The sequence below is a fragment of the Carassius carassius genome, chromosome 11, assembly GCF_963082965.1.
Source record: "Carassius carassius chromosome 11, fCarCar2.1, whole genome shotgun sequence".
Lineage (NCBI taxonomy): Eukaryota > Metazoa > Chordata > Actinopteri > Cypriniformes > Cyprinidae > Carassius > Carassius carassius.
Genome location: NC_081765.1, coordinates 20,585,676 through 20,609,838, shown reverse-complemented (window position 1 = coordinate 20,609,838; position 24,163 = coordinate 20,585,676). Strand labels below are relative to the sequence as shown.

Genomic DNA, 24,163 nt, shown 5'->3' with positions numbered 1-24,163 from the left:
TAGAGCGCTTTGGAGATAACTAAGTGGATATTTAATTACTGCAATGTTAATTTCTCACTAGAAATGACATAAAAAGTGGAAAACGTTGATCAACAGCATATATTTACATACAAACTGACCACCGACTGCAACTTTCAGACGCCGTCTTTATTTTTTGGCTTAACTGTCATGGAATGGAATGCACAGGATTGAGGGATATCAAAGGCAGCGAAGAATACATCTATACTGCCTTCAAAAATCAGCCAGATGAAGGCATCTCAGGAGACAGGAACTGAAGCTAACATTGAACTGGATGTGCCTTGATGCCTTCCTACCTTGAACTGCGTCCTCCGAAGGCAGTAATTTTTTAGTTTTTGGATGCAGCCCCTGAAAACCCACGATTAACCAGTTAATATTTTTTACAGTATCTATACAGAATTTTTCTGTAAAAATTACAAATATTTTACAGTGTAAATGTAAAATAGGCAAAGACTTTTGCCCAGTCTGGCACCATGCACATTTTCTTCAGAAAAGTTGCATTTAGTGCCAGAGAAATTACACATTGCAGATTTAAAACTGTATATTTTAATGTTAAATGTGACCCTGGACCTGGTCTTAAGTCGCTGGGGTATATTTGTAGCAATAGCCAAAAATACATTGCACAAATATAATACAAATACATTGTATGTGTCAAATTATTGATTTTTTTATGCTAAAAATCATTAGGATTTTAAATAAAGATCATGTTCAATGAAGATATTTAGTAAATTTTCTACTGTAAACATTATAAAACTTTTTATTAGTAATATGCATAAGAACTTTATTTGGACAACTTTAAAGTCGATTTTCTCAATATTTATAATCTTTAATATATATATTTTTACACCCTCAGATTCCAGATTTACAAATAGTTGGATCTCTGCCAAATATTGTCCTATCCTAACAAACCATACATCAATGGAAAGCTTATTCAGCTTTCATATGATGTTTAAATCTCAATTTCAAAAAATTTAACCTTATGACTGGTTTTGTGGTCCAGGGTCACAAATGTGGTGATGAAGTGGTTCATGTTAACACAGCCATTTTTTTATATGATTTATAAGCATTTGGCCTTTAGGATAGCCGAGAGAGACAATTGGGGGTATGAGACTGAATTATGACACAAGGCCAGACCTGTGTTCCCGTGAGCACAACTGCTCATATATGTCGTGAGCATGTGCACTACCAACTACACACATTTGACCTCTATTACTGCTCTGCACACACAATAACAAAGATTGAGAGAAAGATAGAGTATGACATTTATACAGACACAACACTAAGCCGGCAGTGGAAAGGTCAATTTCATCTTTATATTTACGTTTAAACATCTTTGTCTACGATTAAACAGATTCTTTTTGGCCCCTTGCAAATTCATTCCTTTCTGCCACTGTAGCAGGTCAATAAAATGGCACATACAGGTGAAAAGAGGTCAGACATTATTCTCTCTCCCTTTGTAAGCCCTCATTCGGTTGAAACCTATTAAAACACTTGCCGGCTCTCTTCCCGTACTCATTTAAACCCTATTTTAGGACGGCATTAGACTCTCAGGGACGATTTCCTGGATGGTACTTATAGTCCAGGATAGCAAATGATTCTCAGCGGAAAAACCACCATTAATAGTCAAATTTAGTCCATATCTCAATTTAACCCTCGTCACGGAGGTACAGTTTTGATGTTAGGAGTCGCTTAGCAGTTACAGCAGAATCATAACACTATAGCTCAGTTTGTTTTGAGCTGGTTACAGCAGTACATCTCTTTAATTGCTACAGAAACTTGCCTCAGTGGTACATGTCTGCAGCGGGTTATCTGGTGGAGCTGCCTGTGTGCCTGTGGGAGGAAGTTAGCGGAAGAACATGGAATCATTTTCTTGATTTTGAGTGCTTACAGACAGTCTATTACTGCAGACATGGTTTTCGACAACAAAGATTGGAGTGGTGGATTTTTTGTGCCTTTTTGTACTCGTGCATGTCTGAAAATTTGAAGCGTGAAACTGACCTACAAAAATACACAGCCGATGATGTGAATCGTTGCTATTGTTCATCCTCTCTCGAGGCATAGGGCCAAAAATGTGTGTTTAAACAGTTAATCATGTGCATTGCACACATCCGCACACACAAACAGTGAAGAAATGATTTCCTGGGTGAGCGTGTTTGCGTGTAGTTGGGTGTAAACTCTAAATATCAGTCACATAAGTTGATTATTATAATAATTGGACAAATTTAGTCATTTAGACACTTTTATCAAAAGTGGCTTTCAAATGAGGACATTGTCCTGCACATTGACCTGGCCAGTCTGCTGCCCTCTCTCTAACCCAGTAATTCATCATGCTATGCCTGTATTTGAAGAAAAACACATATAGTATTATAAAGGCACATTAAAAAAAAGTAGCTGAATGTTTTTTTTGTTGTTGTTTGTTTGTTTGTTTGTTTTTTTAGATAAATGGCAACAGAGAACATTATATCATTAGAAATGGTTGAGGAGTAATGAATATAGAATCAGATGTGTTTTTTTTAAAGAACAATTAATGGGACAAATAATATTTTTTATATCACTTTATTATATTCATTATATAAGGCTATCCAAATAATATGGGGGAAAATGTCTCTGAAATCAGTGATTTGTAAAGGAACATTTATTCATTTTACTGTTTACATATGTGTAACACTACACTTTTGTATAATATAATTTAATTTAATATAATGTTTTTATTTTACATATTACATAAATTAATAATATTATTTATCATCAGGGGTACACATAACTGGTCCGCATGTTTGCATGTGCGACCAAAATAAAAAAATGCACTGTAGAAATAAGTTCTGACCGACATGTTTGTCAGCTGTTAATGCACAATTACTATTTTAGATCGACAAACTGTACTGTATAAGATTTCTATTCAAATTTGAACAAATTTTCATAAAAAAGCACAAATCTAGCCTACTCACAGCCGTTTTCAAAGCACAATGTAAAACATTTAATTTACTGAAGGGCTTCAGTGGACGCTAAACCCGGAAGCGCAAAATATTTTTACGTTTACTATAAAATAACCGTATTTATATGTAATACTCCCATTTTATTTTTAAATATAATAGTATTATCACACTTTATTTTGTTTATTATTAAATTATTAACTAAATAAAGTGCAATAATATTATCACTATTATTCATTTATTTTTATAGTTATATCTAATCGTTCACAAACCAAATCTCTAGGTTGTCTTATGAGAACCAGGCTGAAAAACTTATGTGCAAAAAACGTATATACTGTTTGGCATATAAGAGTTTCAGCTAAAGAAGAATTTAGAGTTTCTGGCACTTTCTGACACATTTTCTATAGCCCTTCAGTTTATTAAAACTACCACATAATTGAATTATTCATTATTCTGGTTATTCATTATTATTTTATTTTACTTCAGGCCTTTACTTTGAGCTTGCCTTGGTAACCACAGGCTTTGTAAAATGCTCTTTTATTCGCTCATGTTTCAGTAAAATAGAAATCCTTGAAACAACAGTAATTTTCCCATATAAAAAATGCAACCACAATTTTTTTATATTTTGATTTGTTCTAGACAGCAATTCGATTTAAATAGTTAGAAATTTGAGACTTAAATTATTTAATTAAGTTAACCTGCATCTGAGAAAAAAAGACCCCTATAATCTCCCATTTATCACTTTTTTCTGCTAAGGAATTTTAGAAGAGGCGTCCAGCTTCCGCATGCAGAGCTGTGTGTTAGTGCGATCTAGTTGAAGTAACAGTTTCCAAAAGTAGCTTGCATTTCCTATTGCTATTTTAGTACAGACAATGTGGTTTCCATGGACACTTGCGTGGTGTCCATGCCAACGGCAGGTTTGGAGCAGTGTGTGTAAGCGTGTGTGCCCGGGAGGGACTTGCAGTGGAGTGATTCAGGGACAGTGCCAACCTTTCTTTACCTCTCCCACCTGTACCAACCTGTACCCTTCCCACTGAATCTCCATGGAAACGGTCAGATGAGAGCAGTCACCCAGATTCGATCCAGTCACCCATAGACAATAGAAGGGTCTGTGGTAACAGCGGTCCACTAGGGAAGCATAGCTGAGTGGCAGGGTAGGTATTAAGTGGTTACAAGATGATACATTTTGTTTGTTTATCCATTGATTCTCCATGTTGATTGGAGCCCCTGTTGTCTTAAAATCCCCTATAGTGCACTGGGGCTGCCATAGCACATCCTTTACAAATGCTCCCAAAACCTTGCATCTGTCAAGTCTAATCAGGACAAGATAAGTGTGTGTGTGTTTTGTGTGTGTGAGTGTCGGTGTGTGTGTGTGTGCACATGTGTCTGTAATCAGTAGAGTTATGTAATCATATTTAATTAAGGATTAATTACAGATGCCGTTAAGTGAGAGTGTAACAACTTAACTCTCTCTTAATCACCCAAACCACGCCCCCCCCCCCAAACACACACATACACATGTTTATTTTCTGTCATGTTGGAGATATTCTGTTGACATAGGACATAGCTATCATGTGACCAGAATCCAGTTTATTTTCTTATACAAATATAAACATAATTATATATATATTTTTACATTTAAAGGTGGCATGACCATGGATTGAAATTTACTATTTGTGGACTAATTATTTTATGACATATTTTGATAAATATTTTTAATACGTAGAATTAATAATAATGGATTTTAAACCAATTTCTATAATAATAATAATAATAATATATAATATAAAATGTAATATTTTTCATTTAGATTCAGGGCACCAATTTATGCTTTCATTATTTTGCCATTGTATGTTAAATGCATTTAATTAATAATTATTTAGGACCCTGGAGTTTATAATATATTAATAATATTAAAATGGATTACTAAATTGAATATTTTTCATTTAGGTGGAAGGGACCTTGGAATGAAATGCATAAATTGTGTATTAATTGTTTTATGGTGTATTTTGATAAACATTTATAATACATTCCGTTAATTATACTGAATCAGTTGTTATAATAATATTAATATATATTATGAGATGTTATTTTTTTTAATTTAGGTATAGGGAACTGATTTGTGTTTTCATTATTGTGACACATGTAGATGTAAAATACGAATTAATTTGACAGAATTCTACATTAATTGGTATTATATTAATAATATTAAAATATATAAAAACATTTGTTATTCGGGTGGAAGGGACCATGGATTGCAATAGACAATTTGTGCATTAATTATTTTATTACATATTTTGATGTAAAATACATAGAATTATTTCACAAATGGATTTCACATCAATTGTTACTATATTAGTTATATATACTAGAAAATTTAATATATCTCATTTAGGTTTAGGCGACCTATTAAATATTAAATAACTTGAATGCCTGAGTAAAATTAGTTTTTTTTTTTGTTTGTTTTTTCCATATTGTGAAAATATATTTAAATAATTATACCAGATGCTTCATCAATCCTGTCTCAATTGTTTTGGGCCCCTCTGGACTTTTAGTTCCAAAGAATCATTTCCACCTTTCACCCCATTAGCTCCGGCCCTGCACACACACAGCAGTAAAACACATTCCACCTTTTATACATTCCACTCCAGTAGTTCCTCCCCTCAGAGCTTCCTTTTATCTCACAGTTTATTTCTCAAGGACATCTGAACAGGAATAATGCACAGCATGAAAATCTCTGTCATCACTGAAAACAGAATCAGATATTCTGAATGCTCTACAAAAGTGAATCGTATCCAGCGCAGTGTGCTGCAGTGATCGCAATAAATATATTCTTATGTTCTCCCAAGCATCAAATCTGCACTAGTTTCGTCAGTGAACCATGCTCTCTGGCTAATGCTATAGGACACTTTTGCAGATTAAAGATCACACAGGGTTTATCTTGCAGTTTAAGCTGCTGCTAAGTAAGGCCGCGAGGTGTACATTACATCTGTGTATAAGGTTCTCAGGCCATTTAAGGTGCATGATTTTGATTAGACGTTCCCTTGTTTTGGGTTTATCTGTAATGGAAAAATAGTGTTACAGTAGTCAGAGAGCCATGTGAATTATTTACCCTACACTGCATACTGGTAACAAAGAGTTATGCAATATGAACTACGATAGAGAGAGAGCTGCACCTCCGTGTCTGCGATCATCCTGACATCATGCTAAAGAATAAGAATGCGCATTTGATCAGATGCAACTACACTCACAATTTAAGAGATACATTATTCGAATGCTTGGCGAAAGAGATGTGTTTTTAATCTAGATTTAAACAGAGAGAGTGTGTCTGAACCCCGAACACTATCAGGAAAGCTATTCCAGAGTTTGGGAGCCAAATGTGAAAAAGCTCTACCTCCTTTATTAAAGTTATATTTAAAACTATTTGGACACTTAATACACCTTAAATAATAATACACACAAAACAATTTATGAATGTAATTGAATGAACAATTGCAACATATTTTTTTATTTATTACTTTTAACGAACTGATTCCAAGATCATTTTAGTGGAAGCAGAGTCAGTTCCCCTCAATTTCACTCCAGGTGCTGTGTTCAGTTCAACTCAGAAAATCCTGCCTGGAAAAGTGCAAAAGAACACCACTCCAATTCAGACTTCCAACTTGTGTTGGAAATGTGTACAGTTATTTAATGCATACTATACAATGTTAAGCATGCCCAGGAATTTTTTTCGGGCCATATACATTTCTGAAACCTGTGTTTGAATGTGTGTTTACGTGTGTTTGTGGCCATGTGTATATGTATGTGTGTGTGTGTGTGTGTGTGTGTGTGTTAGAGAAAAAGAGTTGTGAACCTCAGAGGGAGCCTGTGCTATCACACCTCTCCTACTCGCAGTCTGTCAATATATCAGTCTTAAACTCCGTGAACTCATCTCACACACAGAAACTACTCTACGCATGTGTGTGAGTGTGTGTCAGATAACACACACAGAGCACAGAGGAATTTAAAAGCGGACTGATTCTTGTAGTTTTTTTCTGGGTTGTAGCTTCCTCCCTGCTGAGTGTAACCAGTCTCCCCACTGCGCTGGCCTGAGTGTTTTTATTTCTCTCCTCTTCTGTATCACGCCATCCTTCCATCACACTCATCCCTTGCTTCTGAGCCAACCCACATTAACACTCTATCTCTCTCTTTTCATCTCCCTCTGTATTCCTATCTCTCAGGGACAAATTCACAAAACAGCATGCCATTTTTGCATCCAGTATTTTAAGGCAAAAAAAACAACTTCTAACGAATCGTTTTGATTCTTTTTAGCGCAAACACCTCAATTATATCTAAATTCAGCACAGTTTTTGTGGATGCTAGTGAACTGGGTGCTAAAACAATGCAGACAGTGTTCGCAAATAAATGGTGCTGACAGTGGGTGCAATTCAATCTTAGTGAATTCTCTTCTCTCTCTCTCTTTCTCTTTTTACTTTAAGACATAGAGATGGTACCATCTTCATATTGAGGGTGTTTGTCATGGTGGTGGGTTCGAGTCGTGGTGAAACTACATTGCTTATATTAGCTGTATAGTTGTTCTACCAGACAGCAAGCAATTTGTATGGTGACTCTCCTCTCTCTCTCTCTCTCTCTCTCTCTCTCTCTCTCTCTCTCTCTCTCTCTCTCTCTCTTTCTCGGTTTTCTCTCATCCTCTCAATCTCCACACGTCCTCAAGCTGCGTTTAAAGCATGTTATGATAGTTACAGTCTTGACAGGCTCATTAAAGACCCTCATATTCTTAAAAATATATATTTTAAAGGAATAGGTCACCCTAAATTTTCTAATTATTTTTTATAATTTGCTCACCCACATGTTGTTTCAAACCTGTATGACGTTCCTTCATCCATGGAACACAAAGGATTATTCTGAAGGATGTGCTGGCTGCATTTCCTATGCAATTACTGTGAATGGAGACTGAAGGTTGCAAGAAAAAAAAAAGTAGAGTAAAGGTGCACTGTATTACAGCTGTTGTGAAGTCATTGATGGTTTTGTGAAGAAGAATCAGGCCACAGTTAATCTTGTTATTCACTTCTTGTTTACCACATGGAAGTAGGGTATTTTTCTAACATTTACATAGACTAGTCAGTGAATTTATTGCCTCAAGAATCCAGAATGATGCTTCCCACATACATTTTTTTTATTTAAATTAGTTTTGTAAATGCTTTTTTGACCACTGACATGTGCTTAACAGTAACTGTTGTGCCTCGCTATGTGCATGCATTTTAAAAATAGACTTTTATTTCTTAAATCAATTTAATTGTCAACTAGCGGGTCAAATGTTTGCCTTATGTAAATAAGAAGTTGTGTTCATGTAGATTTTCCTATATTTAATAGGATATTTGTGGAATCACAAAACTCACTATTCCATCATCATTAAATCATATTCTTAATGTATTTTATTACCAAGGAGAAACAATAGGGTGAAGTCATGGCTTAGTGGTTTGAGAGTTTGACTCACAACCCAAGGGTTGTGGGTTCAAGTCTCGGGATGGCAATACCATGACTTCGGTGCCCTTGAGCAAGGCACTGAACCCCCGACTGCTCCCCGGGCGCCGCAACATAAATGGCTGCCCACTGCTCCAGGTGTGTGTTCACACTGTGTGTGTGTGTGTGTGTGTGTGTGTGTGTGTGTGTGTGTGTGTGTGTGTGTGTGTGTGTGTGTGTGTGTGTGTGTGTGTGTGTGTGTGTGTGTGTGTGTGTGTGTGTGTGTGTGTGTGTGTGCACTTTGGATGGGTTAAATGCAGAGCATGAATTCTGAGTAAGGGTCACCATACTTGGCTGTATGTAACGTCACTTAGGGTTCAAATAGGGCCAGTTTGTGGACGGGATCAGCTAATTCATTACAAAAGATCCAACTCAACTTAAATTTCAGTCTTAAACAAAACTATTTCCTAGACAAAGCTATAAAAAAAAATAGAACGTGCTTTGGTGAAGCTTGATAGCTTCAGTTAAAAAAATAAAAAAAATAGTGTTTTGTGTTTAGAACAACATGATAATGGGTAAATAATACACTTTTCACTGAACTATCATATTTTCCAAAAAATAGGTAGCACACATAGAAGGTATAAAAACATGGACGTAGTGTCCGTGACTTCACCCATTGACTCTTGAAGTGTGTTTTTGAAGCTTAAAGTTTGCAGAGCGGGCCATCGCCATCTTGGCAGCGTGTCACCGCGCGACTCTCCCGGACAATTGAAAATGGGCAAAAAGGCGGGAGCTAGTTGCTGAAGCCACGCCCACCTTGCGCAGAGTCAGCAGCGTTTTTTTGCATGTTTTGCATGCTTGATGTTAATTGCTTTATATAAGTCACTGTAGAATATAAACTGCAGCACGTTTCAGATGATAAGAAAACTTATAAAAACTTATAGGGTATTCCTTTACAATAAGTGTAAAAATTGTTTATATCCTTTTCCAAAAACAAGGACTACCACATGACTAATGTTATTTATCATTGAATTTCCATCATACAGCTACATTGTGATATCTACCATTACTGTGATATTGGTTTTCTTACATGGTAACTTAAGATTTTAGACATACTTTCCACTTGCAGTGAACTAATATGTACATTCCCTTTACAACATTAACAGGGAAATGTGCAGCATAGGTCAGCAGTGAGATGTGTATATTCCGGAAGCGTAATTCATTAATTTGCTGTTTGCTATCCGTCAGTCACCCGGAATAATCCGTCGGGAGGGGCCAGTGCGCTTTCCTCAGCCGAGTGAAAATTGGATTTTGGATGAGCGATCGCGCGGCTTAAACTTCCACCAGCTCGCAGTCTATTAAGTACATCCCCATGTCACGCACACACTCACTCACACACACACACACTTGCAACCCAGAACAAATCTAGAACCGCGACAAACACACACAAATATATACCCTCAAGTTTTAAGAGTTACATGAAGCTGAATGCAAACTCACACGTATGCAGACACAGTGACACGGTGTGAGTAGTATTACCTACGGCAGTCCTGTGCTTGAGAAAAGCCAACTGAACAAACACAGTCAGCATAATCAACAGAGAGATAGAGACACATGCACACCTCTGACTCGAAGGAAATGAGCTGGAATTTGGGGCATCATGCCCACATGGGGAGAGGAAGATCTGGAGAGAGAGGGATGTTGGCAGGATTGATGGATGGGGGACAAAAGTCAAGAAGAACAGAAACCAGAGCACTGGGGAGACCAAGACAATTCTTGCTGAGATGTTGATGGCGAGATGCTGAAGTTTACTCATCCAATCACGAATGTGTGGGCAGAGAGGGAGACAGTGTGTGCTTCATCAGAGGTGCTTGATGTCACTTAGTAAAAATAACACTCTGTGTGTGTGTTCCAGCTCCTCTGACTGAAGAGCCCCCCAGGATTCTGTATCCCTCTGAAAACAAGCTTCTCACCATGGACGTGCAGCTCGGTAAGAACAGCCTCAGCTTGTGTATGTTCACAATGCCATGTACTATTTTTGAAAGAAGGTAATATGTAATATGCTGTGCACAGTATGAACATTTTCTAAGTGCATGGATTACCCGGATGACTTGCTATTTGGTAAAATGTTCAGTACAGAGCCAGAGTATAGTGCATGCAATATTGTATCCCATGATGCTCTACCCTCGACTTGACCTTCTATTTCCAGAGTGACAAAAGACCTGGAGGCGATATCAGTCAGGGTTTTTCACGATTTGTCTGATTGACTAATTTTTTGAAGGGTCTGCCCAAATGTTTGCACAAACCTAGACTAAGAATGGAAATAGAAAGATTGCTCACTGAATTAAATGTTCAAACAGATGCACCATTCGAGCTAAATTGTTTCTGAATGAAATCCTGTATATTCAAGGCCATCTTGAGGGGGCACCCTTTTTTCGGGGGGGGGTTGGGGGGCACTAGTGTTGAATGGTGCTTCTGCCAGGTGCTATAAGCTATATCAATGTATGTTACCATTAAAAGTTTGGGGTCAGAGAATGTTTTTTTTTTTTTTGTTTTTTTTTGTAGGCAAGGCAAGTCTCTTATGCTAGCCAAGGCATATAATTAATTATAATGTGCAATAATGATCATAAAATACAATAAAAACAAGGAAAATATGGTGAAATAATTGCAATGTAAAATATGTATTTTCTATTTTAATATATTTTTTACAAGTAATTAATTCCTGTGAGGACAATATATATATATATGGTATTTTGCTATTCTTTTTATGAAAGAATTCTGAAAAAAAACAAGTTATACAGTATATAAACATGTTATATATAAATCTTCTGTAACAATGTAAAAGTCTTCGCTGTCACTTTAATGCAACTTTAGCAATTTAATGCAGCATTGATAAAGTATTTGTTTCTTTGACAAAAATTTTTTTTACTCACCCTACATTTTTTAATAGCACCATGTATGATATATTTAAATGTTAGTGCTATTTGATGCAATTAAAGTTGGCATCAATAATGATGAATTTATGTAGAAAAGTGTTATAACCGGGCATATATCCAGTTGTTTGGTGCAGTGGAATGTAGTTTTGGCATTTTAAAGAGCCAATTGCTCTAATCACAGCTAAAAATCCCCAACACTGCTGCACCCTCCACAACATAGCACTTAAATGTTGTTACTGAATCAACAATAGCAGGAAGAGCAGGCAAAAAATAGGCACAGTTCACTTTTAATCCATGAAGTTTCCTCTTATTATAGTGAAACTCTGTGTGCTGTCTTTTTGAAATACTGTAATAGGCAGAATGCAGTATACTGCAGAGTAAGCAGCATGGTAGTATTCTATTCTGAATACAGCCAGTGTGGTTTATGTATTTGAATTATGTTTGTGCAAGTAAAAGGGAGTCATTGTAATGGATTTACTCACAAAAACACAAGCAAAACAGTTTCAAAAATGTGTGAACTGTTTTTTTATTGAAAAGACGTCAAACTGTTACTAAAAGAGACTCATCGAGAATGTTTAAACTCATGCCATGCAGTTATGCGCTAACTCAGCAGCAGCAGCATTTGTGTATGTGTGTGTGTTAACGCCTGAGAAAGGAGTTCCCCTGCTAGACAGATAGCTGCTATAGTCAGCATTGTTATGCTATGTTGTTTACTCTCTGAATGGAAGTCGTTCTCATAAATGCAAATCCTCTATGCTAATTATCTGCTGTTGTCTCCCCACAATATCCACTCCATATGGTGCCGAAACATTAAGTGGCCCTTCTTTTGGATTTGTGCATGTGTTGATCCGAGCTTCTTGTGCATGTTAACACACGCATACCATCCACTTTAATATATGTAACAGACAGAGATGTGCTTATTCGTGCATGTGCGCTGGTCTGTTAGCATGTGCATTGAACTGAACTATGTGTGTGTGTGTGTATGTGGTGGATGGAGCTGCGTCTGTTTGTTTGGCGGAGACTCTGGATCCAGGCATGTTGGAAACAGGAGCAGATTGGAGCATATTGTGGTGGCTCTGACTATGTTCTGCCTTCAGAATGAGCAGAGGGAGAGCAGGACACCACTCATCGACTGGAGACACACTGACCACATGATGAGTAATTTATAGGTTTAGACAGTGTGTGCGTTGTGGGCTGCGCTTAGCTGAATTAATATAATACAACCCAGCTCAGTCGAACTTTGTTGTGTTGTGAATATCGTTGAAACTGTTCAGTTTCATCTCTCTTTCTCAATTCAGTTTCAGTTCAACTGAAAATCTAAATTTTCGTATTTTTAAATCCTTTGCAGAATCATGAGAATCTAAATATTTTAATTTAAATGAAGTTACAATTGTAGTAAAGAAGTAATATTAAATCCCTTCTCAGTAAATTTGTATGGCGTCTTAGACATATAATGACACCTGGTGGCAAGGAGAAGCATAATCCCGGCATTCAGTTTTCAGTCAACTGTTCTAATTCTATTGTTCTTGTTCTATGAGTGAAAGTATATGATAATTGGGATAAAACAAATATTTTCCTGCTGATCATGTGATCTCAACATAATAAGTGCCTTAAATCAACTTGCTCCAAGAAAAATAAATATTTTTAGGCCACCGCTATCAAATGCGTTAGATGAAACATATATTTCAAATATTTCAAAGATATTTATTTATTTGTTTGTTTGTGAAACTTCTACTTTTGTCGAAAAAAAAATACTGATTTCACTTACAACAAATTAAAAATATGAATTCAATATAATTAATGAAGTATAAAAATTCAATACAGAGTAAATAAAGGATCAGTACATTTGACAGAACTCATTCCGCTATAACATTAAAAATGATAAATTAAATACAATTAAAATAAAAATGGAATAAATAGAATGAATAATAAAATAATCATTTTAATTTTAGCTATACTGGATCAAATGTGTGGTATACAGGTGTGGGTTGCAGATGACATAATTAAAGATACTGATTGGAAATTAGAGCGACTCTGAAGGAAAGAAGAGCATTAAAGAACATGAAAGGAGGTTCTGAGAGATGGAGACAGAATTCTGAGCTGGTGGAAGAATATTTAATGCTTTTAGAACGTTTCAGGAGGGAATCGCTCCTCGCTGAGCACTTCCTACAGAAATCTTATTGGACATGCACAGACACACACACACACACACACACATGCAAACTTAAACACATGGAGATTTATAAGTATATAGCAGGTAAGAGGATATTGCTGGTCTAATATTAGTTATTTCCAGCATTTGTTGATGCTACTGTGTAGTACTGTGATATGTATGATGTATATGCTCATTACTTTTTTATAAACATGCTTATTATGTGAGATGAGCTATCGAAATAATTTTTCATGCTCCCTGCCATACATGCGGAACAGATGATGATGTGAGAGGATGGGATGATGGGATGATGAGTGATGGATAGAGAGAGACAGACAGAGTGTGCTGTGTGTGTGAACCCTTCATATCCTAACATATCCTAAATGACAACAGGGGCACTCTCTCACTCCTATGTGTGCACACACACACACACACATGAACACAACTCAAGTATCACAGACAAACAAAGAAAGTGGGAAAAAATGAGACAGAAAGAAACTGGGCTGACACACATTCAACATAGAAAGAGGGGAAGAAAAGGTTATATTTCTTCCTGTGTCTTTATGCAGTCCCCAGCCAAGATGAACAGAGAGAAAGGAACAATGCAGGAAATACTTCACTATCTATCTGTATTATATATATTGAATTGGACTGATGAGAGTTCATTTTAACCTTCATGTTCTGTATGGGCTCTTAGAACCCCCAAGGGCTCGAAAATATACCAATAAACATTGAAATATCTGGTTGAAACTACATTACTTGTTCTAATCTTTTGAGATCTGATTAGAAACAACATTTCCGTTTGATAACATGCATCATCCTTTGATGAAAAATTGCTTCATTACTTTTGTTTGTAGTCTCAGAGAACCCAGATACAAAGCGTTCATAAATCCAATGAAATTTAACATGCACATTTTTTGGTGTACAGTTCTGTCAGTTGTTTATTTTTATTTCTTGAAATTTCTTGTATTTTTCAGAAATGTTTTTTGGAGGGGTCCAATCGACACTGAACAGGTCACGTTTATTTATATACTGTAGCACTTTATACAATACTGATTGTGAACAGAAGTGAAGGTACTGAAATGGATCCTAGTTTTATTATTATAAATGTCCTTTATTTTTAATTTATGTGAGTCATTGGGGCTTCTGAGTCATAAAAACAAGTAAAGTCGATCTCAAATGAACATGCGGGTTAACTAAATATAAACTTAATTGAAATGTATTCACTGTGTGACTTTGCTTTGCTTCCTCACAGATGGCACAAAACGCACACACAGAAACACACACGTATGTTAACGCAGAAATGGGGAGGATATGTGCAGAGGTATTCATAGAACACTTCTTAATATTAATCACCCTTGCCCAAAATAATACAGTTGTTGCTAAGCAACCATTGGGAGATAAGGGCATTTCTCTAAATAAACATCTCAATTTATTATTGGGTAAGATTGGACACTGATATCCTTAAAGGAACAGTACTAAAGATTTCTGCAAAAGCTGTGTTTCTGCTTTTAGGATGTTGGACTAAATAGCCTGGAACCAGATATTTGTGGTTTACAAGCCCATTTCAGCTATCTGGCCACAGCTGTGGATTTAATTATGAATTAAATTATTATTATTTTTATGCCATTTCTTGTTAATTCACATCTAATCTTTGTTTAATAAACATTGGTATGTAATGTGCAGTAGACAAATGAGGGATCGTAACAGCCAGTGAACAGCAACATAGTTATCCGCTTCATATTTTATAGCACATACATTTTCAGCTTTATTTGAGAAAGAGAGAGAGTGTAAAAGAGGAATGACTAGACGGAGAGGTCGCTTTATCTCTATTCTGAAGTGTTCACTCTAATCCAGAGTCCTTTGTCCCACATTTTGGGCCACAGTTTCTAATCATGCATATGACCTTGTTAGAGCTGCCACGACCTTTCATGTGCTGGTAATTTTTGGCATGCTCTTTAAAAGGAAAGTTCACCCAAAATTCTGTTATCATTTACTAAACCCAACCTGTCCTCCAACCAATACGCTCGTATAGGTCGTTTGTCCAAATCCCTGAAATATGACACATCAGAGCGTATACTACAATTGCACCCCTATCGGCAAAAGGTTGTTTTCATAATAATGTTTTGTACTCTTTTATTTGCACTCTGATTTGCGTTTCGTGTAGCTCAGTTGGTAGATTATTGGGTTATACCTTGATATGTAATTATGCTATCATGGGTTCGATCCCAGGGAACGGACGTGCACGAAAATGTATATGCTCAATAAATCATAATTTAGCATGATTTCTGTGAGGGTTAGGTTTAGGGGTGGGGTTAGGTGTGGTTATTCTAACGAATAAGCCACCTAGTAAAATATGTAGGAAATACTGTGAGATCGGTGTAAAAAGCCCACGCATTTCATTTAAATAAACATGCTTTTTGATTGGTAATGACGTTATACGTCATTTCATGACGACAGACACAACGCTATACTGTCATTATTTTTAGGCCCGCTAGAGGGCTCTTAACTTTAAAACGTAAATATAGGTCATCATTGTGCTTGCACAAACGACCTATATGGATGGTTTTTTGTTGGAGGACAGGCTCCCTAAACCACATGTTGTTCCCAACCCGTATGATTAGAGAGATTTAGCAGAATGACTGAGCTACATTTTTCTAACCAGTTAAAGCATATTGGGACCAGGGACAGGTGTGGTTACAACCCAGAAGCATTGGATCCTGCATATTTCACCTTGTTTATTGAGTAATTTCATTTTCATTTTGAGTAATAATCAGATTTCTTCAGACTAACAAAATAAATGCTGGTTTGTTGCATATGTCATCCAGACAATATCTTTCTGTCTAAGTTGGCTATTCTTGGCCAGAATAACAGAATAATGGACACCGAATTTATTCTTTATAAGCCTTTTATGTAGATGTGGAAATAAATGGCATATGTAATCAGTTACCTGTTCTTGCATAGAGACACAACTAATATAGTGGAATTTCACTCTCTACTTGAAACTGTCTTTGTACCGCTCTTTGATGCTTAACCTTTGACTGTGTATCCCACAAATGCATCTCTCTAAAGTGTTCGATCTTTGTCCTTTCTGTCCTTCACTTTAGTAAGACGAAATCCTTTCATCTGACATTGCACAACACCCGTCCTTCCTTCTGCTGCGGTTTAGTTTCAGGCATAGCTTAAACCATACATAAACCACATGTCAGTCTGTTAACGGACTCATACTCACCTGCATTCAGAAAAGAGGAGTATTAAACACACACACTCACATGTGTCAAACACAGAGCATTTCACCGTCAATCATCTACAAACTGTTGGGAATTACATATACTTGAACAATCTGCCATTTTTATGTCTTTTCCTAGCCTGAGCTCAAAAGATAATCAGATCAAATCAGATTTGCAGCCCAAAAACACCTCATTTGTGTCCATCCTAGCAGTTTGTCAGATATCCAGCATGTATTATCTTTCCTTTGGAGATTTGAACTCACAGTCCTCGTTGATGACTTTTAGAAGCTGAAGGAAACTGAAGAGAGTGTGAGTCCTATTAAATTCAAACATGAAAAAAAAGATACCTTTAAAGGAACAGTCAACTATTCACCCTCACCCTCATGTCATTTCAAACCTGTATATCTTTTTAACACATGGATCCTAATATATACCACTTTTATGTATTAAAAAGATTTATTAAAATGATTTCTGAAGGATCATGTGTTACTGAAGACTGGAGTAATAACTGCTAAGAATTCAGCTTTGTCTTTAGAGGAAAAATTACATTATAGAATATATTAAAAAAGAAGAGAGTTATTTTAAAATGTAATATTATTTCAAAATATTACTGTTTTACTGTATTTTTTATCAAATAAATGAATTCTTGGTGAGACTTCTTTCAAAAACATGAAAAAATATTACCCAAACTTTTGAACTGTGTATATATGTATAATATATACATTTTCTATTTTGCTTGCCATACAATACAGAATACAAAAATACATTTGCTAAGCAGCCAGACAGGAAAACTGCACTGGTTCTCCCATTCGACTGAACTGAACTGACTATACTATTGACTCTTCAGTCCATCCTAATGTAATGAGGTGCTGATATATATATTTATTTTGGAGATAGAAACAGATCCACTGGAGAAATGCCGCCTTTGTGAGGGGCAGGGGACACATTTGTGTCAGTATGTGTATGTGTGCTTTTGTATTTAGAGACCGTTGTAATACATCTAGAATCAGGGGCGCCGGACTGGGGGTAAAACCAGTACTGATTACCAGGGCCCCAAAGGAAGAGAGGGTCCTTGAAAAGTCTGGAATATATATTTTCAGGGGGGGGCATTCAGACTGCCTATGCATAGGGCCCGGGATCTTGTGCAGCGCCCCTGTCTAGAATAGTTCGCTGTGAAATCATACTGTATGTGTGTGTGAGTCTGTTTTATAATAGAAAACTTTCTCTTTGTTCACGAATCTCCCTTTACAATTCAAATGTGCTCAGCGCTCTAAAAAATGGATTAAACTGTACTAATTGTCTTTTCTCTCTCATTTGCACACTCTTTCAGTGTCAGACACACACGCTGTAACATCGGTGAGAGAGGTGCTGAGGCAGGGTCTCTATTATGACATCAGAAAGAAAAGGTGAGGGGAGGACAGGGAGTATGAAAGGATCTGCGGAGGAGAACCTGTTCACAAAGCCCTATTCTATATAGATAATTAAAGTCTTACACTTCCCCATTGGGTTTCACTGCATGAAGAACAAATCAGGTAAAGAATTGGAGGAGGGGAGAAAAAGACGGATACAAAGAAATATGTACATTCGGTCCGCTAAAGCAGTGGCACTGGGAGATTCTTTCTTTAAATGAAGTGAATTCTGAGTGAAGGTCATTATGTCAACGTAAAGGTCTCTATTTGTTCATTCATGGCTGTGTGATGTCTTCAGACCTGCATGTTTGTGTGTGTGTGTGTGTGTGTGTGTGTGTGTGTGTGTGTGTGTGTGTGTGTGTGTGTGTGTGTGTGTGTGTGTGTGTGTGTTTACAGGAATGCTTGGTCAGTGTTTCGGCTCTGTTGGTAAATGAAGCGAATCACCACAAGCAAACAGCTCAGTACACTTGCTTTTCATTCAAACGCATCGAAAAACACACTCAGAACAGCAAAATGGCCCTGGATAGAGCTTAGAGCTCTCTCTGGTGGCAGACCTTATTAAACATCTGCTTTTTTCTAGTTGTTTCCTAAATGATGTATTGAAATTGCTAATTTAATCCATATCTGTAGTGTGTTATCCTCTGATTAGGAGGAAGACGAGATTGTGATGAAAACAGAGAAAACAACTAGATTTGCATTGTCAGTGCTTTCAAGGCAGCAAAATTTATAGTGTTTGAGTTTTAAGCTTGAATTGGTTTTGTGATAAGGAATCCTGCAAACAGGAGAAAGACAGGAGAATTGCATTTTAAATACATTCTATGAATTTAAGTCAATAAAATATTGTTAATATTATTTCTTAGATTTCTTGAAAAGTAAACAGTACAGTGGTGTAGTGTAGTTTTTTGTAGTGAGTATACTGTGATTTTTTTCTCTCTCCTAGCCTCATACTCACCCGTCCCAGGGCAGCACCATATAAGCACCACCACACTCACGAAACAGTGCTCTATGCTTACTTTTATTTTTAGGAGCAATTGTGCTGCTTATTAAAAATGTAAAAAAAATTAGGAGCACCTTTATGAATAAAAGAACAAATATTTGCTTTCCCATTTACAAAGTAATATTGGACTACTTAAAGTGATTTACAGAGGGGTTTTTTTTCCAACTTTATTCAAAGTATGTTATCTTTTGTCAAATTCAAAAGTGTATTTTTATAAGTTTTAAAACAATGGAATAAGAATAATAAGTTAAAGATCAAATAAAATTAGTATTAACAAAATTAATTTGCTCTACAGAGGTGCCACAGAAGAACACAAAAGTGGCTTGTAGGTATTTACAGACATTTAATGAGTCTCAGAGGTTGCATGAGTGCAATTAACTTAATACATTCATGTTGAGAATAATCTTGAAATATAAAATGTTGAGTATAGAAATATTCAGTGATTTAAATTACTGAAATGATACTTTAAAAATGAAACTAAAACTAGGTGGCGGCAAGTTACTGATTTTATCACTGAATCGTTCACTCAATTGATTCGTTCGAACGGCTGATTCATTAAGGAACAATGAACGTGACTCTTTATAAATATATAATTGAATTGACTCGTTAAAATGATTCATTTATAAATGTAGTCAATGTATGCTTCAGACACTGGTCATGACGAGGTGTTCCCCATAGTGCCCCCTAGAGGACACAGTGTTTCGTTCCCTACTCAGGGAACCATGGTAACATTCATAACCTGAGACGTTCCCTTTCAAGGGAACTTCGAACTGTGTCCTCTAGGGGGCACTATGGGAAACAGTATACCCACGCCGCCATGCTGAGGGGAGTGCAGGCCAGAATCATGGCCAACACTAAGTACCAACTCTACCATTTCCATGGGAGTTGCCCCTGGGACGTTTAACCGGCTGTCTGTGACAGTACCCTTACAGTCAAAGGCCTAAGCTACATACCCAACTTAATTGTTAGGGCCTCTGCCCGGGGTAGAGCTGAAGGCTTGGAATCAGGAAAGATTCCTTTAAATGGATACAACTAAGAACCTAGCATTTTATACTAAGTCTTGCCTGTCACACAGGGGCTACCGCTTGCTTTCGCATAAGCTAGATAGGTATCCGAGGATACATAGGTGGAGTGGCGCCAAAGATGAACGGGGCTTTTACCAACTCAAGAAAGGGCACGAAGAAACCGTGCAAAGCCCTCACCATATAGGATTTTAGAAAGAATGCAGAATACTAGTGTGCAAACTTAACACAGTGTGGATTTCAGAAAGTTTGCAAAGACTTCACGTGCACACTTACCATAGCATGGATTTTCAAATACTGTTCTAAGGAGGGGCTCTCGTGGCACTCTGATAGAGCAGCTCATAGATGGAAAGGTGAATCTCAAAACAGTATGTCTGATAGTCATCAACTCGATCTGTGGAAATAATGCTGGAGTACTCTGGGGAAAAAACTGAGAACTCAGTCTCATATGAGAGGAGAACTCCGAATTCAGAGTAGCGCGCTCATAAGCGAATCCTTCATGGAAAAGGGGAGCGCTGCTAAATTACCACGAGAATCGCCCAAATAGTCCCTCATGTTGAGGGAAGCGATGCTTGAAGTGTATAAACAAATACACACTGGCTGAATGGAGCCCAAGGAACCTATGTCTAATCATCACAAGAAAGGGAACGAGGCGGAGTGCATAACCCTTAACGTACAGGATATCAGAAAGTGCGCAGAGTCTTGCGTGCACACTTACCACTTACGTGGATTTTAGAAAGTGCGCAAAGGGTTACGTGCACACTAACCACCATGTGGTTTTCAGAAAGTACACAGAGCTTAGCGTGTGTACCTAAAGGTTCCTAAGCATCACAGAAGTGCTGAACTGCACGGGAGAGGCAAGCTCAAATTTTACAAACCTCTGGTGAGGGGAGCATCACCTGAGGCAGCATATACAAGAAGACTTCTTTAACTGCCACCTCCACTTCCCGCTAGATGCAACAGCACAACTAAGCGGCCAGGAGACCCCTCTGGGTGACCTGGCCGGACATCCATGAAATTCCCTGCAGTGCAGGGAAGGAGGCTCCTGCAGAAACCTGTGATCTCAACCGCCAAATACCGTAACATGAAGCCGGATGGCTGGTGCTGACGAGTGTTTAATAAACACTGTAACTGAGCACTGCAAAGGAAACTCACAGAGTTTATTAGTAGACACATAAACACCAGCAATTTAATACACATAAGTATTTACAGAAAGGGTTACATACTCACCCACCCTCCTGCGCTGGAGCTCCACTCAAGGGGAGCCTCCTTTTAGTCGGCACCATCAGTAGGGTGGTTGCTATGAACATAGAACCAGCCAAAAACATTATAGATCCAGCATAGGAGACTGTTATGCGAGAGGTTTCCACCTAACCTCGATCAGGTGGAGAGCTGGTGGTTACAGGGGAATTAGGAAGGGGAGGATAAAAGCAGATGTTAAAAATCCCTAAAGGCAATGAGTAGATACCTCGGCATCGCTCTGATTCAGACGAGAACGCTGCCTTGTCTGGATCATATCCCTTAGGTTCTGCTTACCCACGATTCCTTTTACCCCTGCCTGCAGGTGGGGGAGGAGCGTAAGTAGCGACACTAGCCTTCTGTGCCTGTCTTTGATCCTCAGATCGAGACAGACCAGGACCACTATGTTGATTGGGCTCAGACCTGGACCTTCATGGAACGAAGGATCTGAAAGCAGCCGAGCATGCCTTCTCGATCACTGTCTCAATGGAAATACCGAAAGGTTCAGAAGGCGAAACCTGAGCATCGAGAAGAAAGCCTTTTTTTCTTCCCGATGTCTGCCAGGTTCATCCACAGATGTCTCTCCACCACCACCATGGCTGCCATAATCATGCCCATGGCAGAGGTGGCTTGCTTGGTAGCATGGAGAGAGATCTGTGGTGTGGCGCAGCTCGGCTACCTGATCAGGAAAAAGGCCCTCGCCTCTATCCAGGTCTCTTAGCAGATCATTGTGATATGCTTGAAGCACCATCATTGTGTGTAATAAAGCCACAGCCTGACCTGCTGCTGCGTATGCCTTTCCATTTAAGCGAGATGTATTTCTTGAAGGGGCTTAGATTGCATGGAGGGAGATTAAGAGAGGATATCTCCCCCGCAGAAAGATAGCTCTTTCTACAGGGGGCATCCTCTCATAGCCGTTTTCGCACAACTCTTATGCCGAAACCGATGCATTCGAGAAGAAAACTGCCTCTTTCATTTCTTTTCGATCTCTGTATGGAGCTCAGGTAGAAATGGAAGGCTCACCTGAGCTGGAAGGCTATGGTCAGAAAGATAATGCTCATCAAGGCGGCCCCACGGCATCACCTTGTTAGCGCACATTCATGGCATGTCCAACTTTGCTGTAGCACGATCCATAACCTCCAACAGCTCTACATATATCTCAAATATCTCCTCCTGGGTAAAAACCCAGCAGAGCACTAACCTCAGCACCAGAAATCATGTTACATGTCCCTCCAGAGACAGTAATATACTGGATCACTGTTACACAACAATAAAGGATGCATATCACTCTGTTCCATGAGCAGCTTTGGTGCTGTCTGGTCACTGCCTGGTTCATCTTATACCAACCTACAGGCAAAAACTTAAATATGTTAAACCTGTAGTAAAGACTGTAAAGAGATGGACCAACAAAACCGAGAGGGCTTTAAAAGCCTGTTTCGACCTCACTGATTGGAGTGTTTTTGAAGCTGCTACCACCGATCTGGATGAACTCACAGAGACTGTAACATCCTATATTAGTTTTTTTGTGAAGATATATGCATTCCTACCAGGCCTTATTTATCATTCAACAATGATGAGCCATGGTTTACAGCAAAACTCAGACTCATCTGCGTCAGGCCAAAGAAGATGCCTACAGAAATGGGGATAGTGTCTTGTGCAATCAGGCAAGGAACACACTGAATAAAGTGATTAAAGTGACTAAAAGGACCTACTGTACGCTAAAAAGTTGGAAGATCAGTTCACTTCCAACTTCAGTGTGGAAAGGTCTGAGAGTCATCACTACAAGACACCACCCCCCTGCACTGAGGTGAATCAATAACTTGCTAGCGACCAGAATAAGTTTTATTGTAAATTTGAAACCCCCAACACCCGCTTGCACTATTAAAAGCTAAATAAAGAAAAAAAGGCACCAGTCCCAGATGGTGTTACACCAGTCTGTCTAAAAACCTGTGCTGACCAGCTGGCCTCATCTTTTCACAGATCTTCAACAGATCTCTGGAGTTGTGTGAAGTCCTTTCCTGCTTCAAACGCTCCACCATCATCCCTGTTCCAAAGAAGTCCAAGATAACAGTACTTTTATTAATGACTACAGACCTGTGGCTCTTACGTCTGTCATCATGAAGTCATTTGAAAAACTGGTTCTGGCTTATCTGAAGGACATCACTGGACCCTTACTGGACCCTCTGCAGTTTGATTACTGAGCAAACAGGTCAGTGGATGATGCACATCTGGACAAAACAGGGACTTATGTGAGCATCCTGTTTGTGGACATTAGTTCAGCTTTCAACACCATCATCCTGACAGCTCTCCAAACCAAACTGACCCAGTTCTCTGTTCATAGCTTTATCTGTCAGTGGATCACCAGCTTTCTGACAGATAGGCAGCATCTAGTAAGACTGGGGAAATTCATGTCAAACAGCCACTCCACCAACACTGGTGCCCCTCAGGGATGTGTTCTCTCCTTACTGCTCATCTCCATGTACACCAACAACTGCACATCTGAAGACCCCTCTGTCAAGCCCCTTGAATTTTGCAGACGACAGTACAGTCATTCGTCTCATACAAAACAATGACAAGTCTGTTTACAGATAAGAGGTTGCTGACTGTCTGGTGCAGTCTTAACAGCCTGGAGCTTAATATGCTCAAAACAGTGGAGATGATAGTGGACTTCAGGAGAAACCCCTCTGCACTCCCCCCATTCACCATCATAGACATAACTGTGGCAGCAGTGGAGTCATTTAGATTCTTGGGAAGCACCATCTCT

General features: G+C 38.1%; 1 protein-coding gene across 1 annotated transcript in view; it reads left to right on the top strand.

The window, feature by feature from the left end:
* The window catches only part of LOC132152998 (interleukin-1 receptor accessory protein-like 1-A), a 114,489-nt gene that overhangs the window by 74,238 nt on the left and 16,088 nt on the right, over positions 1-24,163 (top strand). Inside the window, exon 6 of the mRNA XM_059562066.1 lies at positions 10,330-10,404. Coding sequence (XP_059418049.1) covers positions 10,330-10,404 — 75 coding nt within the window. The remainder of the gene's footprint in view (positions 1-10,329; positions 10,405-24,163) is intronic.